The 18018-nt window shown below is 34.4% G+C and overlaps 1 protein-coding gene across 5 annotated transcripts in view; it reads right to left on the minus strand.

Annotated features, from left to right (window-relative positions):
- The window catches only part of SHOC2 (SHOC2 leucine rich repeat scaffold protein), a 72479-nt gene that overhangs the window by 49135 nt on the left and 5326 nt on the right, over window positions 1-18018 (minus strand). For all 5 annotated transcript variants that reach the window (XM_024555629.3, XM_053922143.1, XM_053922144.2 and 2 more), the window contains one exon: window positions 2786-3726. In XM_024555629.3, coding sequence (XP_024411397.1) covers window positions 2786-3488 — 703 coding nt within the window. In that variant the 5' untranslated portion in view covers window positions 3489-3726. The remainder of the gene's footprint in view (window positions 1-2785; window positions 3727-18018) is intronic.

An 18018-nucleotide genomic window follows, 5' to 3' on the forward strand; every position in this document is an offset into this window, starting at 1 on the left:
AATTTTGAAAACATTATACTAAGTGAAAGAAGGCAATCACCAAGACCATATTTTGTATGATTCAATTTGTATGAAACAACCGGAACAGTAAAATCTATAGAAACGAAAAGTAGATTAGTGTTTGCCTAGGGCTAGGGGGTTGGGAGAAAATAGGAGTGGGTAACTACTAAAACAGATTTTTGGTGTGATGAAAATGTTCCAAAATTGTTTGTGATGGTCGTACAGCTCTGTGAACACGCTAAAAATCCATTGGATTGTACACTTTAAGTCTGTGACTTGAATGGTGTATGATTTATCTCTCAAGCTGCTTCCATCCTCCCAACCTCAAAAAAAAAAAAAAAAAAAGAAACTAGTGCAACTGCAGCTACACGTAGAATAACTCAGCTTATTCTTTAAAGTACAGATCTCCTGGATCTTCCAGACCACTAAATCATAATCTATGGGAGTGGGACCCACTTTTCTAGACTAGCTGGGGCAATACAGTGAGACCTAGGTTTGCATTCTTACTGCCAACTAACTTCCCAGCTGCATGATCTTCAGTAAATTATCTACTCTCTCTACATTTTTCAGTTCCTTCTTCAGTACGAAGGGGGTGGGGGAGAGATGCGAGGTACCCATTTCTTTGGGTTACTGTAACAATTTTATAAGATAAAATGTGTAAAGTATACATGTACAGAACCATGTATGGGATATGACATATCATGCTAAAATAACAGCTATTATTATTACTACAATTATTTTTACTGAACCTTTATTTTCTTGTACCCTATAAGGAAACAGATAATGCAAACTTTTGCAATGTTTGCCCCAAATCCATGCATCTAAGTTAAACAGTATAAATCTTAACTCCTTATATGAAATAGTAAGTTTTATGCTTAAAAGCAGTTTACTTTCTACCTGATGTCCTTCTTAAAAAAAAATAATAACAACATTTATGATGCTAATAGTTTTACAGAAATACAGAAGTTACAACATAAACTTTAATAATGTCACTAATAGTGATACGGTGCTCATTAAAAACCAAATTCTATGGTTATTTTTTTAAATAACAAATTTAGGAATAAAAATCAAAAATAGGCAGCCACAGATATCAATCATTTATTTAAATAAAATTTGTCAATTTAAAAAATACATTGGCTTTTTAGTAAAAATGCTTAAATATCTATATGCTCAAGAACAAAAGAAGAAAATTTAAAATCCCATGAAATAATTCCTTGCTTAAGAAATGTGCATTCTTAATTCCCATGTAATTTGATAACATCACTATGGGAAAAAAATACTTAGAAAGAGACTTCAAATGAGTTAAAGCCAAAGTTTTAGAATGGAATATATAATACATACACAAAACAAGAACAAAGATAGGAAATAACATTTTTTATTTCTATATAAAAAGTCAGCATTTCTTTATTCAACAGCCTATAATTCTATTCAACAATGAGCCACACACACATGTCAAATTTTGACTGAATCTGGTATAAAATCAAAAGTCTTTCAACAACCACATCCCTTACCTGAACACATGGAAAGGAACATTTCTATTCAAATTCCTGAAAATATTTTAATATCTCATGAGTGAGTCATACTTTTTAAGTACAGTGCACTGCTTGAGAAAATCTATCATGATTTGTCCAAGTACATTTAAATAAATCAAAATTAAATTAAGATTTTAAAGCTGAGTCAAACATACCTAAAACTTAAACTGGATCTTTTTCAAAACTAGGTAAAATTTTTTAAATACCCACAGAATATCGTATTCTCTACAAATTGGAGCCTAAAAAGAGAAAGTTTCCTTTATCACCTACTATAAGACCAATGCTCAAAGCGACAAAATATTTAATTCACCAGTTTTATTCAGAATAAACTGGCCTTTCATAAAAAAAGTTTCCTTGAAAAGCTGCAAAATCAATTTTATGTCAATTTTTAAAAATTTATAAAAAAGGGCCCACTGATATCTTTATCAATTTCCCAAAATTGCTTAAGTCGATGGTTTATTATATTCTAAATGTTTCTAAATTTTTTCCATAATTAAAAATATCAAGACAATAAATTTCTTTGTAATGACTTGTTTACACATATACATTTCCTATTTTTCTCCTACTACCATTATTTTAAAAGCATTCCTTCGTTTCAGTACAATTTAGCTTTATATACAAAAACTGGAATGAAATCTACTAAGATGCTAACATTGTTGCATTTAGGAGACCTGACTTTTTGTCTACTTTTCTGACTTTTCTGTGTTCCTGGATTGTTTTTAATGAAAATGAAAAGTATTGAAATGAAAAAAAAAAAAAAAACCCTCCAATTTTCTACGACACTGCTTTTTAACAAGGCTCTGCTAGGCCAATCTTTTGTAGAAACTTTGGTAGAAAAGTGTTGTGAATTTAAACAGTTTTCAGGTGAAGAAGGGAAAGTCGGAAAATGAGAAAATATAGCCTTAATGGATGTACTAAAATTACATGTGTAAATACCTTAAAAATAGGTGGCAACAACTTAATTAGGCAAACATCTTTTTTCTGCTTCAAACTCACTTTTTCTTCAACGAAAATGAAAACAGACTAGGTTTGTGGGAAAAAGGCTAAATTACATCTATATTATAACTCATTTTCTTAAGTCTATGAAAGACTTCAAACCTCAAACCATATACTATTAATATGGTTAAAACTGAATAATTAAAGCAAACCAGCTGGGTTTAGGCAATTATCAGATATATTCTGATATGGAAAAGCACTCAATTATTTAGCATAACAAATACTAAAAATAATAATGGTAAACCAAGGCCTCTTACCAATTTCAGCAGGTAGTTGTTTGATTTTGTTCTCTCGAATGCTAAGCATGCTGAGTTTTGACAGGTTTTTGATGTCCTTTTCCACAGTAGTTATACGGTTAAAGCGAAGGTAAAGAGTGGTGAGAGAATCTAGCCTATACACCACTGAAGGAATTTCTCTCAGTTTATTATGCCGTAAATCAAGCATCCGTAGCTTCTTCAAGTTATCAAGAGAGTCAGGCAAACTGGTAAGTGAATTTTCACTTAGAGCCAGTGTCATGAGATTTACTAGGCAGCCCACTTCTGCTGGGAGGGACTGCAATTTGTTGCTATATAAATAAAGTTCTGTTAATTGAGTCAACTCTTTGATTGATGATGGTAATATGTGTATAGACCTCTTGGATAAGTCCAAACGCATCGAGTTCTCTTCCCGACATTTATTGAGCTCTTTAATTACCTCTGCATTGCTAGATTTTTTCCTAGTTCCAGGCGCTGGATTTGGCCGTTTGATCGTATTGTCAACTGAAAAAGCCACCCCTGGTTGGGCAGCACTGGAGTCTTTCTTTCCATCTTTGGCATCTTTCCCTTTGGTCTTAGGTTCTTTTTCTTTGCTTTCTTTCCCAAAACCTCCAGAGGCTTTTGCCTCCTTTTCTCTTTCCTTGGCTGATGGTACTTTGGGATCTTTCTCTTTAGAGTCTTTTTCTTTTCCTAAGCTACTACTCATGGTGACTCAAGCTTGAGCAAAAACTACATGAACTCTTTTTATTTTATTTGCCAACAATAGGAACTAGAATTCAAAGATGAACAGACAAAAATTCTATGGAATTAAAAAGGTGTTGGCTTGAAGTAATCAATCACCATGGAGTAACAGCCATCTGTTACATGTTGAATCTATTCCCATTTCTGATAACTCATTCCGACTGGTAAAATGGTGCTGGTCAATCAATGATTCATTAGAATTCCTGAAATATAATACAGAGAGTATTAATACTTTAGATTATAATTTATATTAAGCAAACGAGCCCTGAAAAAGAATCTTACTGATAATTTTGCCATTTTCCTATGATCTTATATGGTAAATATTTATCAAACACTTATGCAAAATCTTTTGAAAAGCTCTAAAAACTAGTAAGTTAGGTCCTATCCTCAAAGAATTTGCAACCTGAACAGGAAGAGGTAAGATAAGTATACTAGTTACCATAGTACAAAACTTTGTTAAGAGCTGAAAAGGGGGAGAAGTCACAATAGCAGCTAATGTTGGAATGCTTTCTATGTACAAGCACTATTGTAAGAAATTTATAAATATTCATTCATTTAATACATTTAACAGCCCTATGAGATAGATTGTTATCCCTGCTTTATTCATAAAGACACTGAGTCACAGAAATATTTTTAAGTAACTAGCACTGTAATCTTGGAAAAGTGACAGAGCTGAGATTCCAACCTTGGTAGTATGTATCCAAGGCCCAGGTTCCAAACCACTACACTAACACTACCCTTTCTGCAGCTAATTACCAGATGGCCCAGATAGCTTTAAGTAACAGGAAGGATTTCAAACATGATGATATATAGAAGAGAGCAATCTAGTAAAAGAACGAAATGAGGAAAAAGTTCAGGAAAAAGGACATGAAAAATCTGCAATTAAACAGGCACTCTAGATGACTCTGATGCAGGTAGATTTGGGGGCCACCTTTCAGAAACCTGAAGAAAAAGCAAGCTCCAATGATGTCTATCTTCTACTGAAAAAGTTAGGGTTCCTAAGCGTTCTGAAAGGTAGAAACGTTCACTGGTAAAGGACTGACAAAAGGGATCCACTAAGGCTGAAAAGATGAGTAAAATCTTTGTGAAGTAGTCCTCCCTGAATATTTCAAAATTAAAATATATTTGTTTTGTGGCTCTATTATTAATTTTATAATTGATCTTTATTTGGTACTAGGGCTTGAAGTTTAAAGACACAACTATAACATCTTACCTGATTAGCTTAAGAGGTTAAAAAGATGTTAATAAAATTTTATCAAACCACAAAAAGTACTTGATAGTCTAAGTCGGCAATTTTCAACCCTTTTCATCTCACGGCCCATATAAACTAATTAATGAAACTCTGTGGCACACTAGAAAAGCTATTTATTGCCGATCTACCCCCCCCCCAAAAAAGGTATAATTTTAATTCATTCAGACTGGAAGGCTATTGTATCGTTGGCTGTAACACAATCTAAGGGAAAAGAGGTTAGTGCACCTGACTAAATAATCAGGTATTGCATGTCTTAAAAATTCTTGCAGCACACCAGTTGAAAACTGCTCATCTAAGTGCACAGGATTGTGCTAAAAATTTCTATATAGAAGATCTGGTTCCTACCTTATACAAGGTTACAGTTTAGACAGTCAAAACACTAACATATGACAACTAAGTAATCGATAATATATTATTAAATCCTCACTTTTGAGAAAGCATTGGTTTGAAATCACTCCCACACTAAAAACACATACAAGTGCACATACTTACATGTATGTGTACAGTGTCTCCATAATCAGGCTCCAATCTATCTTTTCCAGCTTTACCATTTGTACCAATACACTCTCCATTCCAGTGTTGCATACTATTGACAGCTTAAAGTGCTCCTGCATTACCATATCTATTCAGCTTGCTCCCTCTGCGAGGATGATCCCTTCCTCCTCTCCACCTCTACTCCCTAGTCTCCCTGGTCATACAATTTATATACTACCCTCACCAGTATTCTCAGTTTCTTGAATATATGGTACTGTTTCCTCCCTCCATGTCTTTCTTCTTATTGTTTGCTCCTCTGCCTGTATGCCTTCCCCTACATATCCCTCGCACCTCTTCCTTTTCCAGGCACCACTTTTCCAGAAGAACCCATCTTTAAGACTTCTGGGACTCACTTCTTCCGGAAAGTCTTTCCTACATTGCTCTCATTAGGCTATATAACCCCCAGGAGCTCTCATGAATGTCTTCCACTTTATAACACAGTGTTTTAATTATCAGTATTATTTTTAATTCATGGGTAAATCTTTACACACCTCAAATTCTTGTTAATTTTCACAACGGCAATATACTTGTCTTTCATATATAATCAATATTTTCTGGTAAGAGCTATATTTTTATTTAGTAAAAGTGTAATAACATTTTTGAGTGTCAAGAAAATTAAACACACCCATTCCCCATCCTGGTCAAGTCAAAACTAAAGGAATTGAGTATTGTAGAGCAAGGTGGGCACCCCCCCCAATGATGGTAGGTGAAAAATCAAAGTGTCCCATAGCAGAAGGTCAGAGCCCAGACTAAAGAGGGTAGAGTACAGAAAACTTAACCCCCGTCTTGGATTTCAGAGCCTGGGTGAGATGAGAAAGACAATCCCACAAAGGGGCAGCTCAGTGTGTATGTGGATGAGGTGGGGTGGGGGGAGGAATGTGGTAATCAGAACCCATCGAGGACAAAGTGGACATAACATATGTTGGCAATCCACAAGAAGTTCAGAGGCCACATGAGGTGGCCATGGCTGTCCTTGCAGAGGGATGACTCAGCACGAAGAAGCAGAAACTGAATGGAGTGAAAAGAACATCCACAGGTAGTAATGGACCAGTGAGTGTGTGATACTAGAATGTAAGGGGTAAGTACAGAAGATGTCTATATGGACAGCTGGGTAGATAAGGGGTAGGTGGCATGGCATGAAGAGTTAAGAATACAAACAAGCATGGTGAATTTATATTATTTGTATCTGTAATACAAATACAGCACTAAAAACTGGGCAGGTTAATCACAGAAAATACTTTAATGGTCAATAAATATGGGGTTGGCCAGAAAGTCTGTATGGATGTTTCTGTAAAATGTTATTCACTTTCACCAGTAACTTTATTGATTTGGATATTTTGCGTATGTCAGCTATCTCCCACATGGTATAATGTTGATTGTTCTCAGTTAATGTCTCAATTTGATCACTATCAACTTCAACTGGTCTACCTAGCCAACCGTGGATCATCGTCCAGCAAAAAATCTCCAGCACTTAACTTTGCAAACCACTTATGACACATTTGATCAGTCACAGCACCTTCTCCATGCACTCCGCAAATCATTTTTTGTGTTTCAATTGCATTTTTACCTGTTTTGAAATAATAAAGCATGATATGTATGCCAAAAATGTTGCATACTTTCTTCCATTTTCCATATTAAAATGACTACACAAAAATTCACCAATTTTGATAAGATTTTTTTAAGTGCACGCTGACCTGACAGCTGTCACAATACAATCTAACAAAGTTGTTTCGAAAGAAGTTAAAGACAACTAAGTGCTACTAGAGCCACCTTACAGAAAACAAACAAACAAACATTTTGGCCAACCCAATATTGTTTCAAAACTACCCAGTATCACTACTAATTTGAGAAACATTTAGCGATATCACTGCAATCAGGTTAGCAAGTAAAAGTCTGATAAAACCAACTATTGTTGGAAAATATGGAGCCAAAAAAAACTCACTCTACAGGTAAAATTATCAACTGTTAAAACTACTTTGGAGAGCAATTTGGCAAAAACCTGATGATATGAAAATGCCATATCCGCCTATTAGACCCATCAATTCTACTTGCAGGTATTTACAGTAGGAAAACTTCTATGAGCTTGCACAAGGAGTCTCTGTGGCAAAGTCACTCTACACCATGGTAAAAATCACTAAGCCTACAGGAAGCAACTTGGACAAATCTCAGAAACAATGGTGAACAACAACAAAAATAATCATGTAAGTTGCAAATAATACACAAGGAATGGTTCTATGGGTGAACACATTTGCCAATGATACATCTGATAAGGGGTTAATATCCCAAATTTACAAAGAACCTATAAAACTCAACACCAAAAAAGCAAACAATCTAATTAAAAAACGGGTAAAGGACCTGAATAGACTTCTCCAAAGAGAACATACAGATAGCCAATAGACATATGAAAAAAATGCTCAACGTAACTAATCATCAGAAAAATGCAAATTAAAACCACAAGGACATATTAGCTCACACCTGTCAGAATGACTACATCAACAAGCAAATGTTGGTGAGCATGCAAAGAAAAGGGAACCCTCATACACTGCTGTGAGAATGCAGACTGGTGCAGCCACTGTGGAAAGCAGTATGTAGTTTCCTCAAAAAAATGACCCAGTGATTCCACTCCTGGGACTATATTCGAAGAAACCAGAAACACTTGATTCAAAAGAACATATGCATCTCTATGCTCACTGCAGCATTATTTATAATAGCCAGTATCTGGAAGCAGCCCAAGTGCCCATGAGTAGCTGAGGGGATAAAAAGCTGTGGTATATTTACACAATGGAGTACTACTTGGCCATAAAAAAAGAAGGAAATCTTACTTTTTGTGACAGCTCGGATGGACCTGGAAAGTATTATGCTAAGTGAAAAAAGCCAGTCAGAGAGAGAAAAGTACCATATGATTTCACTTACATGTAGAATCTAATGAACAAACTAAAAACAGATTCATAGATACAGAGAACAGACTAACAAGCTGTCAGAGGGGAAAGGGGCTGGGGGCTGGGTGAAAAGGTGAGGGGATAAAGAGGAAAAAACTCATAGACACAGACAAACAGTATGGTGATTACCAGAGGGAAACGGGAGTCAGGGGAGGCAGTAGAGGGTACAGGGGGATAAATAGTGATGGAAGGAGACTTGACTTGGTATGAACACACAATACATTATACAGATGATGTATTTTAGAATTGTACACCTGAAACCTATATAATTTTATAAATCAGTAACACCCCAATCCATTAAAAAATTTGTTAAAAAGAATGGTTCTATTTGTATAAAGTTGTAAAACATGAAAATATACATTGTATGTAGATATTTACATATAAAGATTAGTCACACTTAAAGGACCGAGAAACATCAAATTTAGAATAGTGATTTCTAAGCTATAGTTAAGGGTAAAAATCAAGGTAAGGTAGTATGCTAAACCAATGCTTGGTAAATTGAATCACAGAGTCGAAAGCTATGTTTCCATTTTGAAGTAAATGCTCAAATGAACTCTGGGTCCCTCCCTGGCTGTTTGAAAGATCTAGAAAGGTACCTTCACTAGTCATTAAAATAACATTGATTTAACAATACAATGAGAAATAATGTTATATCTATCGAATTAATAAAAATTTTAAAAAATAACAGTGCTGATGAGGATACAGAAAAATCGCCCATCATAGTCCCCTGGTGGGCATACGATCCAGAGGAGCCTCTCTGAAAATATGGCTTCTCCATAATATGGTTAACTGGGGTATTTTTACCTGTTTGTTTGAAGAAAAACATAAATGTATGTGAGAGTTACACATCTGTGTAAGACCACTGAAGAAATAAAAGAAAATATCCCAAACTCTATTTTAGTGCTTACCCCGCTCTCTGGAAAGAGTTTGAACTCTGCCCCAGATGCTCCACCCTGGATCTTATCAACACTGCATGGCGGACACTGATGAAACAGATACGCATCCTGGGCCTGACTGAGCCAGTAAGGAACTTACGTGTTTGCGTGTGCCTTGGTGTGACAGTACTGAAGGACAGATGTGTCGTCAAGCCCTCGGCTAAATCCTTTCCAAAGGCAAGCCACCACTCTTTCTTTCACCTGCCTAGTCCTGATGGTGTAAGACTTGTCACCTCAATTCAGGTTGAGAGTTTATAAACTACTATCACATGATTACATTTGTTTTCCAAATTAAGCCTGTACACAAGTCACCACAAGTAGTGCTACTTCCATTAACACGTGGGTTAACCAAGACTTATGAGTTAAATTATTTGCCCAATAGAATGGTGTGAATCTGACAATAGCACCACTAACAACAACATAATATTTAGGGTACTTACTACATGCCAGGCACTGTGCTAAGTGCTTTCAGCTGTTATCTCATTAAATCCTTGCAATAATTATGAGGAAGATTAATCCTCATTTAAAGATAATGAAACTGGCCTGGCTGTGTGGTTCAGTGGACTGAGTGCCAGCCTGCAAACTAAAGGGTTGCTGGTTGGATTTCCAGTCAGGGCACATGCCTGGGTTGTGGGCCAGGTCCCCAATAGGGGGCAGAGAGGCAACCACACATTGGTGTTTCCCTCTCTCTCTCCCTCCCTTCCCCTCTCTCTAAAAATAAATAAAATCTTTAAAGATAAACTGAGGTGCAAGAGCAATCAAATGACTTGACAAAGATCACACAGACCACAATTGGTAGTCACAAGCCTGACATAGTTCTGACTCCAAACCCATGTCTTAACTACTACAATATACTATTTCAGAATATATTCAGTAGATGTAAATAATCAGGATTAGATTCATGAACCAAAGAAAACTGTTCACAGAACAAGATTTGAAAAGGGAGGACTGCTTTCTATAGCCTGAGGAAATGTTGACTAAAAAGAGCCAACAAGATACTCTACAGAATCTGAGTATCCATCTTTATAAAGTGTTTTCCCCACCTCATTTAAGACCTAATCCTGTAGAGCACACTAGTAGTTTACTGATTATCCTGGCATTTAATAGAGGCATTTCTTCCAGTACTATATTATTATATGTCTAAATGTGTAATTTATATAACCTTGAGTTCAATTATTTTTACTGAGCGGTATCTTTCTGAAAAGTATGATAAAAAGAATATAATTTATAGACAGTTTAAATTCAATACCACAGAGTTTAACTCTGTAGTCATTGAGGTCCTCTTTTCCATTAAGAGTAGAATGTAGACATAAATGTTTCTATAACTGACTATTATGGAAGTGATGATGTAATGTGGCTCAATTCAGGAAAGAACTGACTCGATCATCCTTAGTCCATGCACTGATTCTTAAAAAAACTATCACTGATTATTCTTTAGTAGTAATATTGTTAAGAGTACGTGCATCTTTTAAAACTACTTTTCTCTTGTCTAGAAGAGAATAATTCAGATAAGTGAGGGGAGACTGGATGTCCAGGCACTTACTTGGGGTGTTTTATCTATATCAAATTTGACCTACCTTAAATCTAACTCTAAACTCTCATGTTAAATGGAGGTATCTTCTAGCTATTTCTATCTCAAAAGGAATGTGATTAAAAGTAGTATATTGAAAAAATGGAGTGAAAAAGACCAAAAGACCTGGAGCTGTGAATCTGGGTTCCAAATCCCTTGATAAACTGCAATGAGACCTTAGGCAAATACTACATTTTAAGCCTCAGTTTTTTTATCTGAAAAAAAATGAGTTTAGGAGCTACATATTCTCTAGGAACTCCAAAACTCCAATTGTAAGTCTTAACAGAAAGTAGTTTCAAAGACCAATTTTGGGTGTTCAAAAGTTACTTTCTGAGCCCTGGCTGGTGTGGCTCAGTGGATTCAGTGCCAGCCTGCAACCCAAAGGGTCGCTGGTTCGATTTCCAGCCGGGGCACATGTATGGGTTGCGGGCCAGGTCCCCAGTGAGGGGCACACATGAGGCAACCACACATTGATGTCTCTCTGCCTCTCTTTCTCCCTCCCTTCCCTTCTGTCTACTCCCTCCCTTCCCTTCTAAAAATAATAAAATCTTTAAAAAAATTACCTTCTGAGTTTATCTACATTCCATTTATCCATGGCCACAGGTAATCATAACTGTCATGCAAACACATGTTTTGGAATACCTAATAACATGTTAATCTGAAAATGTTCAGTAATACATTCTCAGAACTTCCCAAAATCTATTTCTATAACATTCAGTTCCATGGTCAAATAGGTTTAGCATAAGATGTATTTCAAACATAATTATATTCTATTTTTACAGTGGAAATTATTAATGCTTTTAATATAATAATTCATTTTGTGAAGAATACAATATACAAGGCTCCCAATTTATTAGGTTAAATACTAGTTATCAGTATTCTTCATATGAAAAATACTAATACCTTCTATTTATTAATGAGCATATTAATGTATGTCATAAATATTCCCTCTGTTGATGGCTTTTCTTTTAACTTAATTATGGAATTCATAAATACATATAAAATATTAAAAGTCTAGGAAAACATCAAATGACTGCAATGTATTAGGATGTTTTTCACTTTTATCTCTGTATTATTTTTAAAATGTATATAATAAGCATTCCCTCCTTTCATAAACAAGGACAAAAAAAGCTATTTTCATTTTGAAACAGAAAAAATCCTAGAAGTACTGGTTTGGTTATGTTTACTTTTAAACTGAGAAAGGATCAAAGTAATTAAAAATGTATTTATAAATAAAAGCTGAATGTATGATACGAGAGGTCAACATAATATCAAAACCCATTTAAATGATCCCATGATAGCCAATGAAGAATTAAATATACCCAGCACTTCAGATTTGAATTACAATGTACATTGTTTTTACAAGAGACACTCAAAAGTGCATGGAGTGATCTAACTCACTAAAGTTAAAAACCAAGTTTTTGGATATTGACAGTTTAGAAAACCAGTTTTTTCCTACAATTATAAATATTTAAATTTTTGTAAGTATAAAAACTGTATTTTCATTCAACACTTTATTTAATATATACTAAGTATCATGCACTGTTCAAGGTACTTAGTGTACAATAATAAAACACAGGTCTTGCCTGTAAGCTTACAAACAAGTGGAAAAGGCAAAGAAGAGTGTGGTAAGAACTGCTGCTGCACCAAGAGAGGGCACTTAAACCACTCGTACAGGTTGGAAGAATCAGTAAGGGCTTCTCTAAAAAAATAATAACAGCTAAAGAGCCCTGACCAGTGTGGCTCAGTTGATTAGGCATCCTCCAGTTTAATTCCGGGTTAGGGCACATGGGGTGGTTTCTGTCCCCATGGGGGCGCATGCAAGAGGCAGCCTATTGCTGTTTCTTCCCCTCTCTTTCTCCTACCCTTCCCCCATCTCTAAAAATAAAATAAAAGATAACAGCTAAGGAGAAGTCAACTAAAAAGGGGGGGAGGGTCAGGAATCCTGCAGTCATCATGACTCCTATCTCTTCTTCAACTCTGACATCCTAACAATCACCAAATCCTACCCATTCTCCTCCCCAACTTTCTCCCAACCCTCCAAACTTCTCTTCATTCTCACTGCCACTACCCTGCTCCAGGGTACACCAAATTTCCTCTAATAGCTTTGTAACTGGTCTTACTACCACACCCACTCCCCAATCCTGTTCCTAACCTAATCACTACACTGTAATTAAAGTGATCATTCAAATACTCACATCTAATCGGGTTACTGTCCAATTTGAAACACTTGGGGGAAGAGTGGGTGGCCCCCACAAACATAGCTTTCAGTATAAAACCCAAATTCTTAGCAGTAATTACCAAGCCTTTCAAGATCTGGCCCCTGCTTGCTTCTCCTGCCACAACTCTGGCATTTCCCATTTGGCGCTCCAGCCACAGAACTACTTTCAAATCCCACAGCAGGTCCTTCTATGTCCCCAGGCCTTCATACAAGTTTTTCTGCCAGAAACATGGGTGTGCATTATACACAACAAAGCACAGTAATTTTTTATACAATAGCAAATACATGAGAGTTTTTCAGGAAATCTGTGTTCCTTCTTATGAGAAAGCATAAGACTTATATAATTTTGATTTTGGGCAAACAAAAGTTTTGCGCAAAGAACTGAAAACACTTGTTTACCCAACGCACAATATAAACCATAAATGGGATTACAGCTCTCTTGTACAATACTTCAATTCACCTTGTACATAAATTGCAAGATTCTCCAGAAAAGCATCAAAATAAACGGCAGGGGAGGTAGAGGGGATTTAAATGTCTCAATATGACTTAAGATATAATAGTAAACATCAAATATCCTTGACCAAACAATATCTGAAAAACTCATGCCACACAAACACTCCCCCCAAAAAGATTTACCTCTGAATACTGATCAAACTGCCTTTCTTGCCAAGGAATTCAAAATATGTCATGCACAACCTAAGTATTCCCAAAATATAATTTATTCTTCATGTACCAGGGGCAAATTGGCAATAAATCAGTAAGTTGGTTACTTAGTTATCAGTGCAAAGCAAAAAAGATAAAATGTAACTGCTATCTTAGATTATTCACACTAAAATGACTATATAGTGTTCCATAAAGTATTTTCAACTTAAAAAAAAATGATTTTCAGTACTTTTAAGCTAAAAATTAATTACATTTAACTGCTTCATTTTTGTTTGTATAAACCTACACATTCCTTCGGTAGGTCTTATCCTTTCCATTACTTGCACTACAAATTACTTATCAGAAACTGTCAGAAATACATAAACAAAAATAAATGTACTATATGTAACAAGATTAGAGGACTATGTGGTGTCAAGGTAGGTATTTTACATTTAAGAATTAGTATTTAGAAAGTTGCCATTACTATAAAATAATCTTTTTCACACTTTGAAACTATTTAGATGAAAACAACATAGTCTACTTATCCTGACAGTTGGTAAAATAAGGTTTACATAATACATTTGGGATTTTAAAAATACATCTCTTTATTAATTTTTAAAATATCCCAAAGAAAAAAATCTTTCTCATATAAGATTAAAAGAAATACATTCAGCAGCCAGGCCCAATTTAACTTAAAGTAAAGGAATTTCTCCCATCAGAAGCTACTCAAAATAAAGGCAGCCCCTGCTTATATTTTTGAATATACGTAAAAGGACATTTTATTATTTCTATAATTTAACATATTAAACCCAACCAGTTTCCAATTGGTATGCACTATCTATCCTATGACTATAATCCCAAATTATGATTCCCGCATAGTTTACAAAAGCACTGATATATAAAAATTATTACATCACAAAAATGTAAATTATGTAGTAATTTGCTGGCAGCAAGTGATACATTACTTAAACCATGTCAGAAAGAAAAAAAATTATTTGGCAATACTTAATTCTAATTACTCTTAGAAGCAACTCAAATATTATCAAATTGTTACATATAAAAACTGGATAATGGTAGAGTCAGGAAAGAGATGGGTTAATTAACAAGTTTTTATTTTTAGCACATGATTCTACCATTTGTGGATTATCAATTTTCAGGGAATTTGAGCATAATAAAATATAGCAAAACTTCAGTTATATTAATTTAATTTCAACTTTCTTTAATAAAACAAAAATCTTTATGATCTTGCCACAGGACCCTTATTATATCGACAACCATACACACACACACACACACACACAAATGTCAGGTATAACTGAGATTCAGTTGAGAAAAGGCCCTAAGTTTTTTATATTTTTGTATGTGAATAATTAGTCATGTATTAAGGCATTACTCTCAGAGCTAAATCTACAAGAATTATATAGCTGACTTTTAAAGCAAATTTATTAAGTTCTTCCTTTTTCACATCATAAAAATTCTTAAACTGAAACATTTAACTCTAATATCCATTTGCAGATATTACAATTAGTGCAGATTATCAGGCCCTTTTTTATTTAACAAACATGGCAGAAGTATGTTTTATCATATGCCTTTACAAACATACTTTTCTGAACAGTGTATATAAACTAGCAAATTTCATTCTTATAATTAGTCTCTAAACAGTTTTAGGAGCTCAGTCTCAGACTGGCATAATATTGCACAACATTCTGGGGGAGGTGTTTAAAATTATTTCTACTGACATTTTTAAGTCATGTACACAATCATCATGGATATGTTTATGTCAGAGTTATTTTTAAAATTTTAATAGCATTTAATTTTTTTAATATTGAAGACAGTAATTCCATTTCTAAAGTCATTTTCCTCAAACTCCAAAACTATTCTTGCTTTTCTGCCTTATTTGTGACCTGAAACACTACCCCTTGATTGATGGCCCTCATTGGCCATCATTGCATTTAATCATCTTTAGATCCTTAGAGCCCAACACAAAGCCTGACACAGTCTCACATATTTTGGGGCTTCAGTAAACTTTGTTCTTGCCCCAAATACTCACATTCAGTGTGTACTACTATAAGGTGTTATATAACAGTGGGGGCGGGGGAGGGGGATTAAAAAATACTGCAGCACTACAAGCCGTATAGCATGCTTTCCCACAGTTGCTCAGTGGGTGTTTTGAAACTGGGCCATATTTCTAGTATTAAGAATTTCAAACCCTACTTCCAAAGTACAGAAATAAACGTCTTCAGGATTAAATCATAAAACCTTACTATTTTAAACTGCCTAGTATGTAAGCATCCTATTTCTATGAGTTCAAAACTGTAATTAACACATTGTAGATAAACCAATATTTGTTTTAGCAACAAAATAAGAAATAATTAGCTCTTCTATTCTTACATAGTCACAGAAAGCAACAGATTACAATATTAAGATAAAATGAAATTTATCTGACCCAGAACTAAAGCAACATTTTACCCCAGAAGATACATAAAACAAAACTGAATTGAATATAATCTATTTCAGGTCACCCAATCTGTTAGGCTGCACATACTTCTAGCAAAAAACTAATTATGACCTCCAATCTAATTTTTCCAGTCCAGGTTACCAGGAAATGACAAGAGATTAAGCTTATTCTCTTGAATAGAACAGAAGTTGCAGAAATGTGTCATTTTGTCATATCATTGCAACATGTATGTTTTCATTCAAAACTGATGAAGAAAAACATGTTGTTACTCAATTTTACATATTTCACAGCTAAGTAAACAAAGAACACATTAGGTATAAAACCTACTTCTGCAAATTATAAGGTTGTAATATTACACTGCACTGATTCTGTACTGAGATAATTATTTGTTTCTACTTAATTTTACTCAAATACTTATGGTGTCTACTATATTTCATCTCATTTGAGCACATCTTTCCAATAATAAAAGTTCAATGCATTAAAATTTTTTAATTATATCATTTTAGATGGAAACCTTTCAGAATCACAACACATAATCCTGTGCCATCTTTAACAAAGTATACTAACAGCAAATAATCTCTTCTTCATAACCTTACATCATTCCTGCTACACTATTCTGCATATAAATGGTGTCTTAAAAGATTCTAAATGTTTATCAAAACATTAAGTTGCCTTAAACTGATATATTTTTAGAGTCTTGTATCTGCTTTTTAATGGTTTTCTTCTAATTTTCAACTCTCTTATGGCCTTTAGGAATATCACGGGCCTTTTTACATTTGTTTACCAAGCTTTTTAAAATTGTACATTATGAAAGTAAAAAAAGTCCTGAATTATGTCCTAAAGGGGTCCTAAGAACATGAAATGTGTTTAAGAGCAATGACATCTCTTGTCTTTTTCAGTGGTGTGTTTGTTTTGGGGGCTCAAGACTATCATTTTAAACTAATTTTCCATTAGGAGCCTACAAGGTCTAGGGTACTGGAGAAATACTCAATGTTCATGAAATTTATAGTCTAGCAGAAAGACAGATGTTAAACACATCATTACAAAAATGATGAGTGGAATAAAAAAGAAAGTACAGGTGCTAAGGGACCCTTAACAGAAGAATCTACCTAGAGATCAAAGAAGGCCTCCCCAGGGAGGAAACATTGAAGGTTGAATGACAATTAGGTTAGCCAGGTAAACACTGCACTGGGTTCTATCCAAGGAGTTGATACCAGAAAGTTTTAGTTTCCTAATAAATGACTTTAAAATACATGAGGTATTATAACATTTATAAGGTAATTGCTAAAATGCAAAAAATTTAAAAAGAAACTTCTCAAATTTCTATAATGAAAATAACTAAAAGTATCAAAACCAAAAGAAAAGCAGTATGAGTGTTTTAAAATGGGAAACTGGGGCACTAATTGTACTTTGAGGGGAATGAAGTTTAGGATAGTAAAGAAGACTTCATTGTGCCCTTGTAAAAGTATCAAATCATTCCATATGAAACATTACTTAATATACAAGTTCAAAAAATTTCTAAATTATTTAAGACCATAAAAATGACTTCTACCCGGATGTAACTAGTGATCATACAGTCTGACCTACCTACTGGGAAAGGTGACATTTCTAAGTAAATTTGGAAAGTGGTTGTTTCTAATTCTCAGAACAGCAAATTGTAAATGCTTGTATAATAAAAACCTACAATGAGTTCTAAAAAAAATCATAAATGTTACTCAACACAAATGCATAAATGCTGAGAAAAAGACTTAATTTCAATTTTGAAACATATTGTCATCCACATTCTAAGTCTGCAAATTATTTCACATCATTCTGATATGTTCTCCTTGTATTTAATTAAACTATTAATGAAATAAAAATTTTATTAAGTTTTAAGTAATAATTTGGAGCAGCTCCCTAACATTAATGCAGGTCTACAGTTCAAGGCCCAAATTAAATTAAGCA

The sequence above is a fragment of the Desmodus rotundus genome, chromosome 4 (assembly GCF_022682495.2).
Source record: "Desmodus rotundus isolate HL8 chromosome 4, HLdesRot8A.1, whole genome shotgun sequence".
Lineage (NCBI taxonomy): Eukaryota > Metazoa > Chordata > Mammalia > Chiroptera > Phyllostomidae > Desmodus > Desmodus rotundus.